The sequence below is a fragment of the Haematobia irritans genome, chromosome 3 (genome assembly GCF_050003625.1).
Source record: "Haematobia irritans isolate KBUSLIRL chromosome 3, ASM5000362v1, whole genome shotgun sequence".
NCBI classification, from domain to species: Eukaryota; Metazoa; Arthropoda; class Insecta; order Diptera; family Muscidae; genus Haematobia; species Haematobia irritans.
In genome coordinates, this window is record NC_134399.1 from 20,965,346 (window position 1) to 20,988,918 (window position 23,573).

Below are 23,573 nucleotides of genomic sequence, written 5' to 3' on the forward strand. Positions count from 1 at the left end.
CTACGATAGAACATTTTGGCAAATTTTTATTTCTATCCAAAATTTTTATTTCTATATAGAAAAATTTGTCAAAATATTATTTCTATATAGAAAATTTTGTCAAAATATTATTTCTATAAACGACTTTTTCAAAATTTTATTTCTATAGAATATTTTGTCAAAATATTATTTCTATAGACGACTTTTTCAAATTTTTTTTTCTTTAGAATATTTTGTCAAAATATTATTTCTATAGACAATTTTGTTAAAATTTTATTTCTATAGAAAATTTTGTCAAAATGTTATTTCTATAGACGATTTTGTCAAAATTTTATTTCTATAGAAGATTTTGTCAAAATGTTAATTCTTTGGAAAATTTTGTAAAAATTTTATTTCTATAGATAATTTTGCTAAAATTTTATTTCTATAGAAATTTTTGTCAACATTTTATTTCTACAGAAAATTTTATCAAAATTTTAAAAATTGTGAAAAATTACCGATTTGACGAAAATAGACCAAAATCAACCAAATTCGATTTGGTCCGACCATTTTGTCAAAATTTCATTTCTATCGAAAATTTTGTCAAAATATTATGTCTATAGACAATTTTGTTAAAATTTTATTTCTATGGAAAGTTTTGATCCAAATTTTATTTCTATAGACGATTTTGTCAAAATTTTATTTCTATAGAAGATTTTGTCAAAATTTCATTTCTATAGAAAATTTTGTCAAAATATTATGTCCATACACAATTTTGTTAAAATTTTATTTCTATAGAAAATTTTGTCAAAATGTTATTTCTATAGACGATTTTGTCAAAATTTTATTTCTATAAAAGATTTTGTCAAAATGTTAATTCTATAGACAATTTTGTTAAAATTTTATTTCTATAGAAAATTTTGTCCAAATTTTATTTCTATAGACGATTTTGTTAAAATTTTATTTCTATAGAAAATTTTGTCAAAATATTTCTATAGACAATTTTGTTAAAACTTTATTTCTATAGAAAATTTTGTCCAAATTTTATATCTATAGACGATATTGTCAAAATTTTATTTCTATAGAAAATTTCGTCAAAATTTTGTTTCTATAGAACATTTTGTCCAAATTCCTATAGAAAATTTTGTCCAAATTTTATTTCTATAGAAAAATTTTTCCAAATTTTATTTCTATAGAAAATTTTGTCAAAATATTATTTCTATAGACAATTTTTTTTTAAATTTTATTTCTATAGAAAATTTTGTCAAAATGTTATTTCTATAGAAGATTTTGTCTAAATGTTAATTCTATAGAAAATTTTGTTAAAATTTTATTTCTATAGATAATTTTGCTAAAATTTTATTTCTATAGAAATTTTTGTCAAAATTTTATTTCTACAGAAAATTTTATCAAAATTTTAAAAATTGTGAAAAATTACCGATTTGACGAAAATAGACCAAAATCAACCAAATTCGATTTGGTCCGACCATTTTGTCAAAATTTCATTTCTATAGAAAATTTTGTCAAAATATTATGTCTATAGACAATTTTGTTAAAATTTTATTTCTATAGAAAATTTTGTCAAAATATTATGTCTATAGACAATTTTGTTAAAATTTTATTTCTATAGAAAATTTTGTCCAAATTTTATTTCTATCGACGATTTTGTCAAAATTTTATTTCTATGAAGATTTTGTCAAAATTTTATTTCTATAGAAAATTTCGTCAAAATTTTATTTCTATAGAAAATTTTGTCCGAATTTTATTTCTATAGAAAAATTTGTTCAAATTGTATTTCTATAGAAAATTTTGTCAAAATACTATTCCTATAGACAATTTTCTTAAAATTTTATTTCTATAGAAAATTTTGTCCAAATTTTATTTCTATAGAAAATTTTGTCAAAATAGTATTTCTATAGACAATTTTGTTAAAATTTTATTTCTATAGAAAAATTTGTCAAAATTTTATTTCTATAGAAAATTTTGTCAAAATAGTATTTGTATAGAAAAATTTGTCAAAATTTTATTACTATTGAAAGTTTTGTCAAAATTTTATTTCTATAGAAAATTTTGTCAAAATTTTATTTCTATAGAAAATTTTGTCAAAATTTTATTCCTATATAAAAATTTGTCAAAATTTTATTTCTATATAAAAATTTGTCAAAATTTTATTTCTATAGAAAAAATTGTCAACATTTTATTTCTATAGAAAATTTTGTCAAAATTTTATTTCTATAGAAAATATGTTGTCAACATTTTATTTCTATAGAACATTTTGTCAAAATTTTATTTCTATAGAACATTTTTCGGAGGGTTCAAGTGTGGTTTTTGTTGGGTTTAATAAACTGCCTGAATTTATTCTGATAATTGGTTGATAGTTTTGCTGCAAGTAGAGGATGCTGATGAGGAATGTGGTAATTCCGAAACGTGCGTCCATCCAACCATCTTGCAGTCTATAGGGCTTTGCCCAAATAAATTTGACAAACATTCTTTTCCTCTGTTGGTTAAGCTACACTTGTAGTTTAGTCAATGTTTGGTTTTAAGCTGCAATAAAAGACAACAACAAAATTTTATTTCTATAGAAAATTTTGTAAAAATTTTATTTCCATTTACTATAGAAAATTTTGTCAAAATTTTATTGCTAAAGAAAATTTTGTCAGAATTTTATTTGTATAGAAAATTTTGTCAAAATGTCATTTCTATAGACGATTTTGTCAAACTTTTATTTCTATTGAAGATTTTGTCAAAATGTTAATTCTGTAGAAAATTTTATTAAAATTTTATTTCTATAGATAATTTTGCTAAAATTTTATTTCTATAAAAATTTTTGTCAAAATTTTATTTCTACAGAAAATTTTATCAAAATTTTAAAAATTGTGAAATATTACCCATTTGACGCAAATGGACCAAAATCAACCAAATTCGATTTGGTCCGACCATTTTGTGAAAATTTCATTTCTATAGAAAATTTTGTTAAATTTTATGTCTATAGACAATTTTGTTAAAATTTTATTTCTATAGAAAGTTTTGTCCAAATTTTATTTCTATAGACGATTTTGTCAAAATTTTATTTCTATAGAAGATTTTGTAAAAATTTTATTTCTATAGATAATTTTGTCAAAATATTATTTCTATAGACAATTTTGTTAAAATTTTATTTCTATAGAAAATTTTGTCCAAATTTTATATCTATAGACGATTTTGTCAAAATTTTATTTCTATAGAAAACTGTCAAAATTTTATTTCTATAGAAAATTTCGTCAAAATTTTATTTCTATAGAACATTTTGTCCAAATTTTATTCCTATAGAAAATTTTGTCCAATTTTTTTATATAGAAAATTTTGTCAAAATACTATTTCCATAGACAATTTTTTTTTAAATTTTATTTCTATAGAAAATTTTGACCAAATTTTATTTCTATAGACGATTTTGTCAAAATTTTATTTCAATAGAAGATTTTGTCAAAATTTTATTTCTATAGAAAATTTTGTTAAAATTTTATTTTTATAGATAATTTTGTTAAAATTTTATTTCTATAGAAATTTTTGTCCAAATTTTATTTCTTCAGAAAATTTTATCAAAATTTTAAAAATTGTAAAAAAATACGATTTGACGAAAATGGACCAAAATCAACCAAATTCGATTTGGTCCGACCATCGGACCAAATTTAAAATTTAATAATTTTTTGGACCAATTTTGGTCCGATCGGACCAAAATGGCAACCCTGAATAAATATGACGTTGGCTATTTTCTACAATGCACACACACACATACACACATGAGAGAATATTCCCAACAAAATACCAGGTTTAAATGCTATGGACTTCACAATGGTTCGAAATGGACGTCAACGACTAATAACCATCAAATGAATGACCTCACAAGCTTCTACGTAAGATATGACACAGCCAAATGAAAGGGGAAGTTACCGGTAAAATTAACAAGACCATACCAAAGGATAACAATACACGTGCATGTATATCTATCCCCACCAACACCAATACAAGTCACTCCAGAGCCTCTACCTCATTGATGTAAAGTATGGCATAATAACGCCAAAGCTTTATAGAGAGTAAGTATGTATTTAAAGGATTTTGTTATGAGCCGACAATAATTAAATAATTTGTGACGAGACGAGGCGAGAAATAATTACTCGCAGTAAGTTAACTCGTAAGGGAAAAGGATGAAGACCCAGTAGTTGGGCAAGATAATATTTTAACACTTAATGAGAACCAAAACCCATGAAATGATTACACCAAGGAGAGTAATTAAAAGTTTCAATTCCATGATTTTAAAATAAAAGCCATTTACTACCGCTTAAATAAATTTTGTAAAAAAAACACTTTGGTTTTTGAGTGGTTTTTCAAAAAAAGTTTAATTATATAATTTTTCGTTTTTTTTTTTTTTGTTTTTTGGTTTTCTAAAATTTTAAGCTTAATTAAGAAATAATTTTCCAAATTCTGTATATAAATTCTAAGCGGTTTACATTTAGTTTTTTTTTTTTGATCAACAGAAGCTTTTCCATTTGTTTTTGCTCAAACTACGATCATACTCACTTATGCTGGCGATCCCTATGCCAGACAGACATTTGTAAACGATCTTCTGGTTTGATTTCCTCAACTGCTGCTGCCAACTCTGAGAGATCAAATTTAAAGCAATGATCGAAATAAGGACGATTCGAATGGCGATGAACTACGGTGCGTTGGAAATAGGGATTTTGATTTTGAGATTCTCCGCATATCAAGGCCACTTTGACATAGGCATTAAGATTTGTAGATGTATTGCCATTGGGGCGTTGTAGGTCACGACAACGAATAACTGAAAAATTAAAAAAAGGAATTAAGTAAATTAGGAAAAAAGTTTTTTTTTTTTTTTTAATATAATTTATAAAAATGGAAAATAAGAAACTATTTTAGGAGAAAGAAACGTAGAAGGCATTTTTATTGAAAACAGATTTTTGAAGGACTTTAGACACGGTTGCACTCGAGCCAAAAATAGTTTACCAAAACACTACCAAACACAAAAATTTTATTTCGCAGTGTTTGATCAAAATTTTTGTGATTATTATAAAAAAAATATTTCTTCTTTGTTAATTTCTTTTTTGTTATTTGTAATTTTGTAATTTTGTTAAAACATTATTTCTATAGAAAACTTTGTCAACATTTGATTTCTATGGAAAATTTTGTCAACATTTTATTTCTATAGAAATTTTTGTCAAAATTTGATTTCTATAGAAAATTTTATTTCTATGGAAAATCTTGTCAAAATTTTAGTTTGTATACAAATTTTTTTCAAAATTTTATTTTTATAGAAAATTGTTTTTAAAATTTTATTTCTATTGAAAATTTTGTCAAAATTTTATTTCTATAAAAAATTTTTCGCAAAATTTATTTTGTATGGATTTTGTTTTTAAAATTTTATTTCTATTGAAAATTTTGTCAAAATTTTATTTCTATAAAAAATTTTTTCTCAAAACTTATTTTGTATAGATTTTTTTTTTTTTAATTTTATTTCTATAGAAATTTTTGTAAAAATTTTGTTTCTATAGAAAATTTTGTCAACATTTTATTTCTATAGAAAATTTTGTCAAAATTTTATTTCCATAGAAAATTTAGTTAAAATTTTAGTTCAATAGAAAAATTTGTTCACATTTTAGTTGTGAAGTAAATTTTGTTAAGATTTTATTTCCATAGAAAATTTTGTCAAAACAAATTGCAATTGAAATTTTTTCAAAATGTTATTTCTATTGAACGTTTTTTCATAATTTTATTTCTGTTGAAAAATTATTTCTATAGAAAATTTTGTCAAAATTTTTTTCTGTAGAATATTTTGTCAACATTTTATTTCTATATAAAATTTTTTAAAAATTTTACTTCTATAGAAAATTTTGTCAAAATTTTATTTCTATGAAAAATCTTGTCAAAATTTTAGTTTGTATAGAAATATTTTTCAAAATTTTATTTTTATAGAAAATTGTTTTTAAAATTTTATTTCTATTGAAAATTTTGTCAACATTTTATTTCTTTATAGAATTTTTCTTATAGAATTTTGTATAGAATTTTTTTAAAAATTTTATTTCTATAGAAAATTTTGGTAAAATTTTATTTCTATAGAAAATTTTGTAAAAATTTTATTTCTATAGAAATTTTTGTCAAAATTTTATTTCTATAGAAAATTTTGTCAACATTTTATTTTTAGAGAAAATTTTGTCAATTTTTTTTTCTATAGAAAATTTTGTCAAAATTTTATTTCTAGAGAAAATATTGTTAAAATTTTAGTTCTATAGAAAATTTTGTTAAAATTTTAGTTCTATAGAAAATTTTGTTAAAATTTTATATCTATAGAAAACTATGTCAAAATAAATTGCTATGGAAATTTTTTAAAAATTTTATTTCTATTGAAAGTTTTTTCAAAATTTTATTCGTATTAAAATTTATGTAAAAATTTTATTTTTATAGAAAATTCTGTCAAAAATTTTTTTCTGTAGAAAACTATGTCAAAATTTTATTTCTATAGAAAATTTTTTTAAGATTTTATATCTATAGAAAATTTTGACGAAATTTTATTTCTATAGAAATTTTTGTCAAAATACTATTTCTATAGAAATTTTTATCAAAATTTTATTTCTATAGAAAATTTTGTCAAAATTTTAGTTTGTATAGAAAACTTTATTTTTATAGAAAATTGTTTTTAAAATTTTATTTCTATTAAAAATTTTGTAAAAATTTTATTTCTGTAGAAATTTTTGTCAAAATTTTATTTCTATAGAAAATTTTATCAAAATTGTATTTCTATAAAAAATTTTTTCAAAATTTTATTTCTATAGAAAATGTTGTTTAAATTTTATTGCTATAGAAAATTTTGTCAAAATTTTATTTTTATTGAAAATTTTGTCAAAATTTTATTTTCATAGAAAATGTTGTCAACATTTTATTTTTATAGAAAATTTTGTCAACATTTTATTTTTATAGAAAACTATGTCTTAATTTTATTTCAATAGAAAATTTTATATAAATTTTATTTCCACCATTTTGTATAGAATTCTACCAACTGTGGCAACTATGATTGTAGACCCTTTACAGATTAAGCTTAATAAATTATATTTAGATTAGGTTAGGTTAGATTAGGTTAGGTTAGGTTATGTTAGGTGGCAGCCCGATGTATCAGGCTCACTTAGACTATTCAGTCAATTGTGATACCACATTGGTGAACTTCTCTCTTATCACTGAGTGCTGCCCGATTCCATGTAATGCTCAATGACAAGGGACCTCCTTTTTATAGCCGAGTCCACATTGCACAGGAACCACTTAGAGAAGCTTTTAAAACCTTCAGAAATGTCACCAGCATTACTGAGGTGGGATAATCCACCGCTGAAAAACTTTTTGGTGTTCGGTCGAAGCAGGAATCGAACCCACGACCTTGTGTATACAAGGCGGGCATGCTAACCATTGCACCACGGTGGTTCCCTTATATTTAACTAAATAACTCAAAGATAATGGGACTTATTTGAGATGCATAGTTGTAAAAGTATGCTGAATCGGTATTTTCTTCTTGGGGGACATTCGTCGATTCCGGGACAAAAATACAGTTAAAAGAGGACTGGTTAATTTTCGAATAAACTTTAAATACAACTCAAAGTTTAAAAATGCTTAAATTTTGACTACGAGATGTGATGATATCCATTGTAGATGTTATCTAAAAATGTTGGGGAATATTCGAAAATTGCTTCGTATATAGTTTAAAGAGGAGTCGAAACAGCAGTTTAAAAAGGACTAGAAATATTTGGTGACAAATTTTTGTACAACTCACAATTTGACTAGGATGTAGTATGTTGTCTGTTTAAGACCCGACCAAACCATAACCATTGCGTGGGGACACACGTTTACAGTTTAAGGATGACTCGAAAATACAGTTTAAAGATGACTCGATAATTTGCAAACAAACTTTAATGACAACTCACGGATTGAAAATACAATTAAAGCCTATAGGGTTATCTATGTTGGTGGATATTCGACAACTTGGCAACAAATTAAAAATTAATTTAAATAAGTTCAAAGAGGATTTGAAACTGCATTTTAAAAAGGACTAGAAAAATTCGCTACAATTTTTTACTAATTTGGAAAAGGAAACATTTGATTGTGTATTGCTTTGGTAGCTATTGCATACGTTATCGATAAGTAACCGCTACTGAATAAAGTACTCTAGAAAGAGATATCGCTCTCAGCGATGGTTGGGAAGTATGAAACAATTCTACAAAATATTTAAAGTAAAATTTGTAAATGTGGAATAGTTGTAAAACGCAAATAGTTTTAAAAAAAAGGTTGCTTTAAGCCTAAAATACAGTTTAACAAAGTATGGCATTTGATTGTACACCATTTGTACATCCGTTTTGGATATTATCAAGCCTATAGAGTCATATATATTGGGCAATATTCGACAAATGGGGAACAAACTAATATTGGAGATACTTGTATATAGAGACTACTCGAAATCATAGTTTATATATATAAATCATAGTTTATAAGGATTATATAATTTGCGAATTATTTTTGAGATCAACTCATAGTTTGAAGATTACTATTATTGTAGAAATCCTCCATTGGAAGTGCCCTCTGCAATATCTCCAAAAGTTGAGATGGTGTTTGATAGTTCGCAAATATGAGGCAGTTCGACTTTTTGCAAAAAAAATCTGTGACTTGAGCCAACAATCAGAAAATTTGAACATTCTTTGGCCTTAGATTAACTACGCCAGTGGAGAAACTCGATAATTTGAACGGCAATGATAGAAAGTTCCTATCATATCTAGTTTCTGCCACACTGCCAGTCACATCTCGGCAACAAAAATACAACTCAAAATACATTTGAAAGAGGACTTAAATGCAAGGACTTAAGGAGGACTTATAAATTTGCTTCGAAACCAATTGGGAAATTTGTGGATAAGCTCTGGGGACAACCCGCAATTTGACGAAGTATTCAAATATTTTAAGGTGTTCTACTAAACATCCAGCTAAAAGACATTCGCATGTTGGCAAATATAATTCTCTTACTCTAATGGTGAAAACTCCAATGTTGAGAAGTCATCCTGGAAACAAACAACAGTTTAAGAGATACCTTTGACAACTAAACTGTATATTGAGAACCACCTACAGTTTGAGGAAGGCTAAAAACAGTTTGAGAGTAATTGCAAGTTGTAGACCGTTCATTGTTTCATTATTGATTTGAGTACAAACTACAATTTAAGGACAGCTCATAGTTTGGGACTTACTACATCTTTTATTCCGAACATAGTTTGAAAAACACAGTCTAATTAACTCCTCTCAAAATCTCATCAAAGTGTCTTTCAAATTTTTGCATTACTTAACCCTCTGATCCTAGTTTCTTTCCTCGTTCATTTCCTTTTGTAAAATTTTGTTTCTAAACTTGGAACTCACCATGTACATTTAAAGTGTCTTTGTTCAAGTAGATGGCAACATCCACAGATCCTCGACCACTGCCCATATCCAAAGAGTTCAACGAACAGCTGCCATTTAGTATTTCATTACTAGAACTGCCAATGGAAGAGCCTACAGATCCACGTTTACTTGTCGAATAGCTGGCATCGTCATCTTCCTCACTGGCACATGAAAAACTCAGGCAACGTTTAATAGTTTGAGATTCACCTAAAGTAGGAGTACTACAGTGTTGAACGTTATCGCCTACATTAAAAGTTAAATTTTGTAACGGAGTATCCATATTCAAAAGTGAGGTGTGATTTGGATTTTTAAGAAAAGTAGGAGTCTCAGGGCTAGGTATACCATTGGGTAAAGTTAAACCGATCATTTCTCGTTGAGGAGGCAATGGAGCCTCTGCATCTGTATTTGATTCTTTCAGTGTAGATTCATGATTTTCGGTATTCTCTTCCACTCGGCTTTTGCGATTTTCTTTCGATGTCTTCTTATCAGTATTTTTGGGATTTTTCCTACGAACTACCCTCTGACGTTTCAAATGTTGTGGTGTACGAACTTCCATCTCATGAATGCTTTCATCTTTATCCTGCTCCTTTTCCATATCTCTTGTTTTATTTGGTGTTTGTTGTTGGCATACATCCTTGACATCTTTGCGGGCACTTTCAATAATGGCATCAAGCATACGATCTAAAGTAGCATCACCCATTCTAGATGACGATAGAGAATCTTCTTTAATTTTATTGCGAAACTTTAAACGAGACAAGGGAGTAATATCATCATCGGGAGCAAAATCATCAGAAAACCGAGATCGATATTCATTGGAATTGGGCGTTCTCTCCAATTGCAATGAAGCACGTCGTAGATTTCTTCTCTTAATATTAATGGTGGGCCCCGTTGGTGGTGTTTCGTCCATGGATCGTCTAGGACTTTTACCGTTACTCAAATCCTGCAAGGCACTTAAACTGGTATTTCCAAAGGATTGCCGCATAAAATGTACACCAAAATTTTCCTTATTATGATTTCCGGTAAGTGAGTTTCGCGATCTACGTCTTTCGTCCAAAGCACTATCGAGGTGATTATCCAAAGAGCGACGATGTAGGCGTCTTTCTAATGTATGAGTCATTGTTGGCATTTTAAGAGATGCGTTTTTAGAGGTAAATTCGTTAGAGGAGCGATAATTTCCGCGAGAAATTTGTTTTTTAATTTTTGAATGTTTAGAATTTTCTTGGGTAGAGCCAGAGATAGACGAGTGAGATAGAAGCTGAAGAGATTTGCGTTGTTGTTGAAGAGTCCACTTTAGCATCGAATGGTGAGTATATGAGTAAATAATTCTGTAAATGAAAGAAAAGGAATATTGTGTTTAGTAGATGCCTATGAATGATGGCTTGCCGAATATTGCATGTCATATTCGGTTATACCAATTTAGCTAATCTTAGAACCTAGTTTGGTGGATTCATAATACACTTAGTCTATTTCACCACAGGAAAGGACATCTAATTTCCAAAAGTGCCCCATTTACATCGCCGGCAAGAACCAATAGATGTCGCTGTTGTATATTATTTCACAGCCTGTTTCTATGTCGAACGACTGAACGACTATCGATCGACTGAAATGCACAGAAACAGCTAATTTTTGATTATAAATTCAGCTTTTTATCTCCATTTTATTTATTTAAGCAAATACATATTTGATGCTTAACTTATACTACAACTAGTCTCTATTATGAAGAAGTGACTAACCAATAGTTTATTTATTAACATCAGTAGATTTATTGAATTTAAAATATGTTATCCTAAGTCTCATATAGTCGAACTAGGACAATTTTTGTAAATTTTTCATTGGTATTGAGGCATTCATATATTAAAGCGAGTTAATAAATCGTGTGGTTTGAAACGGCGCAATCTTCTATGTTGATTGGACGTTTGGAGTAAATTTCGGGCTTCGCGATTAGTATGGTTCTGGAGGCGGATAAGATGTTTTTCTGCAAATCTAGAGATTTCCTCTTTGATTGTGTTCATTTTTAAGCCTCGCTGAAGGTCACTATTTGGAGCGATTACTGCGCTTCTTATCACTTTGTTTTGAAACCTTTGTATTTTTTCGATAGAACTGTTTGCCGCACATCCCCATAGCTGAATACCATAAATCCATATTGGATTTAATGCTTGTTTATGTATTAAGAGTTTATTATCTGTGGAGAGGACTGAATTTTTTCCGATCAACCAACTTAGCTTGCGGTATTTAATATTTAGTTCTTCACACTTTTTATCAATATGAATTTTCCAATTTAATTTTGAATCCAGTGTAAAACCAAGATATTTTGCTGAGTTCGGAAAAGGAACTTGTTCATTGCCTATTTTTAGGGATTTGTAACTTGAGCCGATTTTCGCAAAGTCAACATGAACAGATTTGCTACTGTTGAGCTTTAGACCCCAGTCTTTTGTCCATTCGTGTACCTTGTTTAAAGACGCTTGAAGCTTATATACGGATACATTTGTATTTTTCCAGAGGACATTAGAACTGTGTCATCAGCAAATGTTCCAATGAAACAATCTTCGTTAACAGGCATATCGTGAGTGTATAGTAGATACAGCAGTGGTCCAAGTATACCGCCCTGCGGAACCCCCGCATAAATTGGATGTAGATTAGTGAATTCAGTATCATGGCATATTCTATAAAATCGATTACTCAAGTATGAGCTTAGAATCTCACAATAATTCTTTGGAAGTTATCTGTTGAGCTTTAGAAGGAGACCATCATGCCATACTCCATCAAAGGCTTTGGAAATGTCCAAGAATACAGCAGAGCAAACTTGTTTTTTCTCGAAAGCTTTTTCAATATTATCGGTGACTCTATGTACTTGTTCGATTGTCGAGTGCTTTTTCCGGAATCCAAATTGATGATCCGGTATTATATTTTTCGAGACAACACTGTTAGAAAAATATGTTTTTCATATGTTCCGATATAAACAAAATGTGTTTCGGGCACAATTTTTAAACACAATATATTTAAGTGCTAACATGTAATGTTCTCAAACTAACAATAAATGTTTGGGACACATATGTTAATATGTTAGAATATATTATGTTTGGGGCATGAATGTTTCATAAAAATAATATGTGTGAATGTAAACATATATAAATTTACAAATTTCTAGTAAACATATATATGTTGTGATATTTTATTCAGAGAGCGACAGAGAGAGAGAGAGTACAGAGAATGAAATAGAGATGGAAACCGGTAGAGTTGACGAAAGATATCAACATAACACAGAGAAAGAATCGAAAGAGAGCAATTTCTGTGAAACCGCTTGTATGTTGTTTCGGAAAACTTTTTTATGATAAGGCCAACAAATTGATATGCTTAAGTCTAAATATTATTTAATTTGAATATTAGAATGAGTATTCGGAGTAAAGAGAATAGACATTCGGAACCAAGAGAATAAACATTTGAAAAAAAACAGCATGTATTTTCGCCTTGAGAGCAGCATTTTATGTATGTGTGGACATGTGTTTTGTTCATCATTTTGGTATTATGGGCAATTTTTTTTTCATGGTTCGTTAAAAGAAATCGGAACGTACGATTTCTTTTAACGAACCAACGTCTTCTATAAATGTGTAAATAAAAAAAAGTGTTCGGTCGGAGCAGGGATTGAACCCACGACCCTTTGCATGCAAGGTAGACATGATAACCACTGCTCCACGTGGCCAACAAATGTATGTTTCTGTTAAATAATGTTGTTTGCATGGGTTCGAGGGCGCTGCAAACTATACCATATATATGTAACTTATAACGATAATTTTCTACTGGTGACTATAACAGCTACGTAGCCCAGTGGATAGTGTGTTGGCTTACAAACTGTATGGTCCTCGGTTCGATTCTCCGTGCAGGCGAAAGGTAAAATTAAAAAAAAAATATAAAATTGAATAATTTCTTCAACATTATTTGTATTACCGAAAAAGGTGCCAAGAACTAAAAAATTTCGTGGAAGTGAAAATTATGCGAGGGAATGAGCACAATCTTCTTTGGGCAAAATTCTTCCAAGCATATAATATTTTTGGACTCAAAATGCTACCAAACATATAATTTGTTCACACAAAAGAAACATATTAATGTTTCGGCAGTATCCAATAATATATGTGCTTCCTGCAAAATATGTTAGAGAATCAATTTTTTTTGAGGGTGAATAAATGATTTCAGTCTTCTGCAAAAGAGTTTTTCGAATAGCTTACCAATTACTGGAAGCAGAGATATTGGTCTGTATGAATTGAATTGAATTGATAGAGCTCGTTTGACATACAGAAACAGACTGTCAATCTTTCACCCATTGAATTTTCCATTTCTGAATGCACAGTGTTGCTGTTGAGACAGGTATAAATTTGATTCATTTTCGTTCTCTCACATTGAATATTTCAAATAATTTACTATTACGATCTGTGTAACGAGAATGAAATCAAATTTATTAAGGGGATTCCCCTTAGGGGAAAATCAAAAATAACCAGAGAAGAAGATACCTCATTAGAAAATTTGTCAGTGTTCAGTGAATCGACAAAGAAGAATAAAGTTGAAGTAGCAATAAAACAGATTTGACTCAGCAGTTTAGAATTCCCAAAAGGTACTTTAGAAATATGTCTGTGTTTCTTTTTTGGGGAAATGGCAACACTGATATGATTGCAAGTTCAGAAATGATTTTTTCCAATGAGTGATATATAGAGTGATCCAAAAACCGGTTCTATTAAAAGTCGGGTGTACGCGGTCTAAAAAAACCGGGCTATTTTTCTAACCCGGTAGATAGTTTTGTTTAAAATACATACGAGTATACCGGATGACCGGTTCACCCACAAAATATAAAAATTAAAAGAAAATTTAATATATTTTTTGGTCACAAAACTTTTAAGCGTTTATGTTGGAGAGCGGGATTATTTTCATTTGCGTAATTCGTTACTCACGCACACTCACGAAGATATTGTTTTCGTGACTCACGCACGACATTTTAGTTTGTTAATCATCACGTTGACATGAGCGTGACTCACGCCTGAGTCACGACAATTTCGTGTCACGTGCACACCTCTGGTTTATATAGAGGAGGTTTTAAAAATAGAAAAACTTTAAAATTTAAAGTTTAAAAATTATGAGCTAAATTTATGAGGGCCAAATTTCAACCGGATGGGATGAAATTTGCTACTCCAAGAGGATCCGCAAGTAAACCTTGGGATCGGTTTACATGGCGACTAAATATACTCAGCAAACAAGTGTCGCCAAAAAAGTAGGGAAAATATTGTTTTGGATCCGAAAGTGGTACAAAATTGGCGCATAAACGATGAATTTAACATGTCATAGGACGGATGTCCACTATTTCAACAGCCGTTGCAATGAATTTGGATATGCATTAAAAATGTTTGTAATATTTTGCCCAATAAATAATTTGTATAATTTTTTAATGATTTTTAATGCAGTTTAACGCTTGTCTGCAACGTTTGACCTCAAATATTTTCATAAAATTCGCAATTTTTCTGGAATGGATTTAGTATTTTTTTCGACAAAATTTAAATAATTTGTTACATTTGGTTAACTCTTTTTGAAACAAAAAATTTAATATTACCCATTCAAAATATAAATAAAGATATATAAATTAATTTTTTTAATTCATATATACGTTGCATTTATTTGGAATTATTTTCTATGACTATTTATTACTACACCCGGGTGTAACTGTCTATATTTGGCATTAAATTGACAAGTTTACATTGAAATCACAACACTCGATGTTTCTGCGGCCTTGAAAACACCGGCCCAAAGAAACAAAAAAGGATTTTAGACAAAACCGATAATCGGTGTAAGATATCTTCCAGACTACCAGTTTTTATTTTATTTTGTTAGTGTAAGATTGGAACAATATTCAACAACGACATCTATTGGTTATTACCGGTAATGAAAATGTGATACCATACCACCTTGGTTCATGGATACACTAACAGTGGATGGCAAATATTGGGAATGTTGAAAATGGTGAATACTATAAAGGATGCAAGTTAATTATTCACCTCAGATGACTATGTAAAATTAAATACATTTTCCTCTAAGAATTGAGGTAATCGATGGTGACCACTTAGTAGTTGAGTTGTCGGCTTTTACTACCCCATTGTCTGCAGAAAACAATCCTGAACTTATCTCCAAATTTTAAGCTAGGTCTAACTTCTAAACATTGTTTACAGTTGATAGCTTTGGAGGAGCTCGTTATTTTTGGTTTCCTTAGACCAAACAGTCAATGTGTGCTGCCTGATTCTATGTTTAGCTCAAAGATTTGCAAAGCTAAATATTGGCCATAGTTTGAGGACATGCTTTAGAGGAAAAGACAGCCGTTTAAGGACATTCTTGACCCTTTGAATAGTATCCCATATGGATCGTATATTTTATAATGGTTGGTTGGTTGTTTATAGTTTGAGGACGTGTCATAGTTTCAGGACATGCTTTGTTAGCAAAGACCTATATATTCTGTATAAAAGAAAGTTTATGACACACATTGGGGACATTCCTAACCATTTTGATAATGCTTAATTTAGATCTATTTTAGAGTATATTTGTGTTGAAAGTACATTAAATTCTAAGTTTTAGGACATCACAGAGTTTCAGGACAAGTTTTAGAGGAAAACAATGATTATGACACTAGCTTATAAAAAGTGGGTATTTTACAGACCAATCTTATACTGTGTATTTGAAAATTTGTAACTTCAAAATATTGGCCATAGGGATGTCCTTGATAATTTTAATCAAGGACATCCCTGATAATTTCTATGACATTCCATATGGATACGGTGACTCTGGGTATTTGAAAATTAATAAACTTAATGATTGTTCATAGTTTGGGGACGTTCCATAGTTTTAGGGCATGGGGACGTTCCATAGTTTAGGGCATAACTATTTATTCTGTATAAAAGATAGTTTATGACACACATTCGGGACATCATTGACCATTTTGATAATGCTTAATTTAGAGCTAGTTTAAAGTATAATTGTGTTGACTGTAAATTAAGTTCAAAGGTTGAAGACATCACATAGTTTGAGGACAAGTTTTCAAGGAAAATAGTCATTACGAAACTGGCTTATAAAAAGTTGGCATTTAAAAGGCCTGTCTTATACTGTGTATTTGACTACTTGTAACTTTAAATATTGTCCACACGCAGAGAAGGAATATGATCACCTCAAACATGTTTCAAGAGCAAAATGTTATTTTTGTATGGTGACCATGTAACATGTTTGTCAATAAAATGTTATTTTCTCGTCAAATATAACATGTTTGCCGAAATCAGATACATGATTTCCGAGAAAATAATATGGTTGCGAAAACCATGTTACATGGTCACCACCCAAAAATAACATTTTGCTCAAACATGTTTTGCTCAAACATGTTTTAAGTTTGAGGTGATCATATACCTTCTCTGGGTGCATAGTTTGGGGACATGCTTTGAAGAAAATTTTGCAGCTTTGAATATATTCCTGATAATTTTAATCAAGAATATCCGTGATCATTCCAATGGCATTGCATATGGAAATTCCTATGTTTGATCTATTTCAGTGACCGACGATATTTTGTATTAAAAATTTTTTAAATTAAATATTGTTCCTAGTTTGAGGACAATCCGTCCAATGGGAATTTGGTGCAGATTACCACTGACGGACCTATCATAGGATGAATGGCGGTACGCCAGTTTGTTGCAATTTTTAAATAGTTATTATTTATTGATCGGTGCCTTCCATCAGCGTTATTAGCTATAGATCTATAGCAGAAAATTTTTGCAAGCATAGCATCAATTTTGAACTAAACACCTTTTGGAGGAAATAATTGAGACGAAGCCATAGACAAGACATTATAGATAGCAACAAATAATTGCAAACGGACTATCAGAATAACGGCGTAGTACTAGGAGCTGAGACTTCCATTTTTTCAGATAGTTATAATAGCCTATAGCTATTCGGGATATATAATCCTGCCGTGAACAATAGCTAAGCTCTTTTAAAACTCTTCAATTAGGATTTCTTTTGGCCAATTGAATAACAATCTTGGATAGAGAAAAATCATTTTCTCTCACAAAGCATATGTGTATATGGAGTCCTGCTAGACTCGTTTTATTGCAATTTCCTTAAAACCATTATTCAGCTGTTGAGGTTTTACCTTATCCGCATTCACATCTATTGCATGAAAACCTATAGAAAAACTATTTACAAAAGCAACTGGTGAATGTGTTCTTCTTATATATTTTCATTACAAATATTTGATGAATATCTTACATAATCCTTTGTTTGCTGACACATGTAAATAAGGATTATGACAATAATGTATTGGTTGTGTTGTGAGTTTACGAATCAACAACAGCGATAATCCTTAAGAAGGCCACGCAAAATTGTGTACACGTATAGAAGGCACTAACAAATAGGAAGAGCAGGGTAAGGGTAATAATTCCCAGTGCTTGTAATGAGGGTGGTAATTATTTACACCTTGATTTCTCGTGACTATAGAAAATGAAACATTTTTACAATTATCTTTCCTTTTATGTATGGCCGCTTTCTAAAAGCCATCAGAATATGAATGTGTTATAGTTTTGCAATCTTCTAAAAGGAAATATGAGAAGAATGATATCGGAATTTTCTTTGAAGTCAGTGTCTTTATTATCCATTTTCGATTCAAGAGGTTTCTGAGTTATTAGAAAAGAAAGAAATAGATAACAATAGTCGTTTTCTTTTATCCCGCCAACGGTTCAACACTTTGCAATGTGAAATAATGTAAAATGAGGTGTTAGTTGCAAGGATTTCTTACAGAAAACTATGGCAATTTTTATTAAGAAACAGTTTGAAATTGACTAAATTTTTCTACAGGTACCCAGCAAACAAAAGGATCGACAAAAAAGTAGTGAAAATGTTCTTTTTGGATCCGGAAGTGGTGCAAAAAAATAAGAAAAAAAGGATTTAGCATTTTCTTCGGCAAAATTTAAATAATTTGTTATTAGTTAATTCTTATTCAGTTTTTAATCTTTTTGAAACAAAAAAAGTTCAAATTACCCATTCAAATATGAAAAAAGCCAATTGTAAAAAATTTCATTAAAAAACTTCCTGTTTTAAAATAAAGAATATCTTTGGGAGGAAATTTTTGGATGTATTTTTAATGTTATGCCTTTAGAAAAACTTCTACATTTTTTTTGCTGGGTAATTAATTTCTGCAGTGACAGTAATAATTTGTTCCAATGCTATTCAAATTATTGAACCATCAACGGAATAATCAAAGATTTCCACTTCAAGGACTAATTTTAAATGAACTGGAGATAAAATGATTTTTAGGTCAATTTAGATTTAATTTGCTCAAAAAAAATGCATATTTAAATATCATAAGAAAATTATATAAATGAATTAATATTTTTTTATTTATTTTTGTTTTGACATGCCAATCAAGTTCTTTTCGGTTATTAGGCAATGAAGCAGTTCTTCTATGTTCAGACCAGACTTTCGACTTTGTTAGAATTACATCTTTGGGTTCAGATCTCTTTCAAGTGAATATTTCCATATTATGAGAAGAGACCTATCATTCTCATACAATATGGCTGATATGTATGGCTATGCATATCATGGCAGACTAGCAATTATATAAAATCATGTCAATAGTTCTCAAACATTAACCCTCTAATGCCCAAGCCTTCATTTAATAAGGAAGCTTTTGGTAAAACACACCTTAAGACAACAAAAATGGGCAAAATAAAAAGAAAACTTATTTGAAACTATGGGAGCCACCGTGATGCAATGGTTAGCATGCCCGCCTTGCATATACAAGTTTTTCAGCGGTGGATTTTTTTTTCAGCGGTGGATTATCTCACCTCAGTAATGCTGGTGACATTTCTGAGGGTTTCAAAGCTTCTCTAAGTGGTTTCACTGGAATGTGGAACGCCGTTCGGACTCGGCTATAAAAAGGAGGTCCCTTGTCATTGAGCTTAACATGGAATCGGGCAGCACTCAGTGATAAGAGAGAAGTTCACCACTGTGGTATCACAATGGACTGAATAGTCTAAGTGAGCCTGATACATCGGGCTGCCACATAACCTAACCTAACCTATTTGAAACTATTCACGAGGCTTTGCAGCATATGCTGAAGTTTACCGTATAATTTTTTCTTGCTTAGTTCTCTTGCTTTTGTGTCGTTAACATTGAAAATGTAATCAGCTGGCAAAAAATTGGGGCATTAGAGGGTTAATATTCCACGCCACCTTATATTATAGAATTCTTCGAAATGTCAATATTATTATTCGAGAAGAAAATCTACTTAAATGTTTTAGATATTAAAGTCGATTTATTACTAAATCCATACAAGTCACCATACACCAATGATTTTCAAACTGTTCAATCAACAATAAATAATAAAATGTTCAATTTGAAAAATTTCTAAAAGCTATATTCATCTAGTTGCAGTCACAGAAAAAGAAGATTGTAAGAACAATAAGTATATACGTCCGTAAGTTCGGCCAGGCCGAAGCTTATGTACCCTCCACCATGGATTGTGTAGAAACTTCTACTGAAGACTGCCATCCACAAGCGAATTACTTGAGCTGCGGTAACGCTTGCCGATGGCAAGGTATCTTAAAACCTCCCAACACCGTCTTCTAAATTGTAAGCAAGTCCATATGTTGTAAAATAAATAAAATTTTCTATAGAAATAAAATTTTGACAAAATTTTCTATAGAGATGAAATTTTAACAAAATTTTCTATAGAAATAAAATTTGGATAGATTATTTTCGGCCCGAGTGGCAACCATGATTATGAACCGATGCGGACCAATTTGTTGTGATTGGGGATCGGCTATATATAACTATAGACCGACATGGACCAATTTTGGTATCGTTGTTAGGGGCCATATACTAACACCACGTTCCAAATTTGAACCGGATCGGATGAATTTTGTTCCTCCAAGAGGCTCCGGAGGTCAAATCTGGAGAACGATTTATATGGGGGCTATATATAATTATGGACCGTTATGGACCAATTCTGGCACGGTTGTTAGAGACCATATACTAACACCATGTTCCAAATTTCAACCGGATCGAATAAAATTTGCTTCTCTTAGAGGCTCCGCAAGCCAAATCTGGGGATCGATTTATATGGGGGCTATATATAATTGTGAACCGATGTGGATCAATTTTTGCATGTATGTTAGAGACCATATACTAACACCACGTTCCACATTTGAACCGGATCGGATGAATTTTGCTCCTCCAAGAGGCTCCGGAGGTCAAATCTGGAGAACGCTTTATATGGGGGCTATATATAATTATGGACCGATATGGACCAATTTTAGCATGGTTTTTAGAGACCATATACCAACATCATGTACCAAATTTCAGCCGATCGGATGAAAGTCGATTCTCTTTGAGGCTCCGCAAGCCACATGTGGGGATCGGTTTATATGGGGGCTATATATAATTTTGGACCGATGTGGACCAATTTTTTCGTGGTTGTTAGAGACCGAATCAGATGAAATTTGCTTCTCTTTGAGGCTCCGCAAGCCAAATCTGGGGATCGGTTTATATAAGGGCTATATAATTATGGACCGATGTGGACCAATTTTTGTATGGTTGCTAGAGACTATATACCAACACCATGTACACGGGAGCCACCGTGGTGCAATGGTTAGCATGCCCGCCTTGTATACACAAGGTCGTGGGTTCGATTCCTGCTACGACCGAACACCAAAAAGTTTTTCAGCATCGGGCTGCCACGTAACCTAACCTAACCTAACATGTACCAAATTTCATTCGGATCGGATGAAATATGCTTCTATTAGAGGCTCCGCAAGCCAAATCTGGGGATCTGTTTAAATGGGGCCTCTATATAGTTATGGACCGATGCGGACCAATTTTTGCAGAGACCATATACTAACACCATGTACTAAATTTCATCCGGATCGGATGAAATATGCATCTGTTAGAGGCTCCGCAATCCAAATCTGAGGGTCCGTTTATATGGGGGCTATACATAAAAGTGGACCGATATGGCCCATTAGCAATACCATCCGACCTACATCAATAACAACTACTTGTGCCAAGTTTCAAGTCGATAGCTTGTTTCGTTCGGAAGTTAGCGTCATTGTAATAGACGGACGAACGGACATGCTTAGATCGACTCAGAATTTCACCACGACCCAGAATATATATACTTTATGGGGTCTTAGAGCAATATTTCGATGTGTTACAAACGGAATGAAAGTTGCTTCTCTCTGATGCTCCGCAAGCCAAATCTGGGGATCGGTTTATATGGGGGCTATATATAATTATGGACCGATGTGGACCAAGTTTTGCATGGTTGGTAGAGACCATATACTAACACCATGTTCCAAATTTCAACCGGATCGGATGAAATTTGCTTTTCTTAGAGGCTTCGCAAGCCAAATCTGGGGATCGGTTTATATCGGGGCTATATATAATTATGGACCGATGTCGACCAATTTGTGCATGGTTGGTATAGACCATATACCGACACCACGTACCAAATTTCAGCAAGATCGGAAGAAATTTGCTTCTCTTTGAGGCTCCGCAAGCCAAATCTGGTGATCGGTTTATATGGGGGCTATATATAATTATGGACCGATGTGGACCAATCTTTGCATGGTTGTTAGAGACCATATACCAACATCATGTACCAAATTTCAGCCGGATCGGATGAAATATGCTTCCGTTAGTGGCTCCGCAAACCAAATCTGAGGGTCCGTTTATATGGGGGCTATACATAAAAGTGGACCAACATGACCCATTTGCAATACCATCCGACCTAAATCAATAAGAACTACTTGTGCCAAGTTTCAAATCGATAGCTCGTTTCTTTCGGAAGTTAGCGTGATTTCAATAGACGGACGGACGGACATGCTTAGATCGACTCAGAATTTCACCACGACCCTGAATATATGTTTACTTAATGGGGTCTTAGAGCAATATTTCGATGTGTTACAAATGGAATGACAAAGTTAATATACCCCCCATCCTATAGTGGAGGGTATAAAAAGCCTGTAAGATCACAAATAATTGCATTTTTATAAATTTGAAGAACTTTAAAAATTAGCATCTGCAAACCTTCCAAAGCACTTCAAACTATGTTATAGAAGACATATTTTTTATTTTATTATTATTATAATAGATTTCTTAGAGAAAATCAATTTGCATGAATAAGACTATATAGAAATAAAAATGTTTTGTTTAGTTAGTTCTATTGTATTCACTTCACCATACTCCAATAATATTCAAACTGTAGATAATCAATACAATTAACCATTGGCACAATTTCTATAAAAGAAGCGTAAGGTTTCCAGAGAACTAATATTTTTAATTTATTTGGAAGAAATCACCATAGCGTTTCATTAGTCAAGCGAGAGTTAATATTTGCTCTGGAAATTCAATGACTTTTCACCTTTCGAATATTTGAAATTATATATTTTTTGGTATTTATAAATCAACTGCCATTTTTATAGTCAAGCGCGACCAATGGTTTGGTTGGAAAACTGAAATAGTTTTCATCTTTCCAACATTTGGAATTATGTTACTCTCTATCTAAATCCACTAGAATTTCTTTTACTGAAGTGCAACACTCATCTTTCTGGTAAAGTCCTCTCATTACAAAACGCAAAGGCTTTCATACATTCTAGTCTTCACATTTTCATGTATCTTCATAGTCAAAAAGCAATTACCATAGTTGTTGCGCCTTTCAATAGCCCTAGTTATCTAGGTAATTATTTCCATTGTCCTTAAATACACATAAACTCATAGAGAATCATCCTAGAGATCATCATTATGATATTGTCCTTGATGTTCACTTAATTGTTTATTGCAAAGACAATGTACAAACACATGAATGTAATGACTCTATTTTTCCTCTCTATATGTGTAAGTGGCTACATGTATGTGTACTATAAGAAAAATGACATTGAATGACAGCTGTCATGTTGACAGGACAATTTTTGAGACAATGTATGGAATACCCCTATGCATGAAATATGCCTAATTTCTTAAGATTTTCTGGGTGTTTGTTTATTAACCATAACACACTTTGGTTTTCAAGTATCCCATTCAAGATGGACTATGAAGGAAGTGTATTATGATTTAAGAAAATCTAGAAACAGAAAATCAATTTTTTTTGTACCCAC

The 23,573-nt window shown here is 30.7% G+C and overlaps 1 protein-coding gene across 1 annotated transcript in view; it reads right to left on the reverse strand.

Annotated features, from left to right (window-relative positions):
• Positions 1 to 4,365: 4,365 nt before the first annotated feature.
• LOC142228839 (uncharacterized) overlaps positions 4,366 to 23,573 on the reverse strand; it is a 33,611-nt gene continuing 14,403 nt past the window's right edge. The window contains exons 2-3 of the mRNA XM_075299358.1: positions 9,391 to 10,736; positions 4,366 to 4,777 (exon numbers count right to left, since the gene is read on the reverse strand). Coding sequence (XP_075155473.1) covers positions 4,512 to 4,777; positions 9,391 to 10,708 — 1,584 coding nt within the window. The 5' untranslated portion in view covers positions 10,709 to 10,736 and the 3' untranslated portion in view covers positions 4,366 to 4,511. The remainder of the gene's footprint in view (positions 4,778 to 9,390; positions 10,737 to 23,573) is intronic.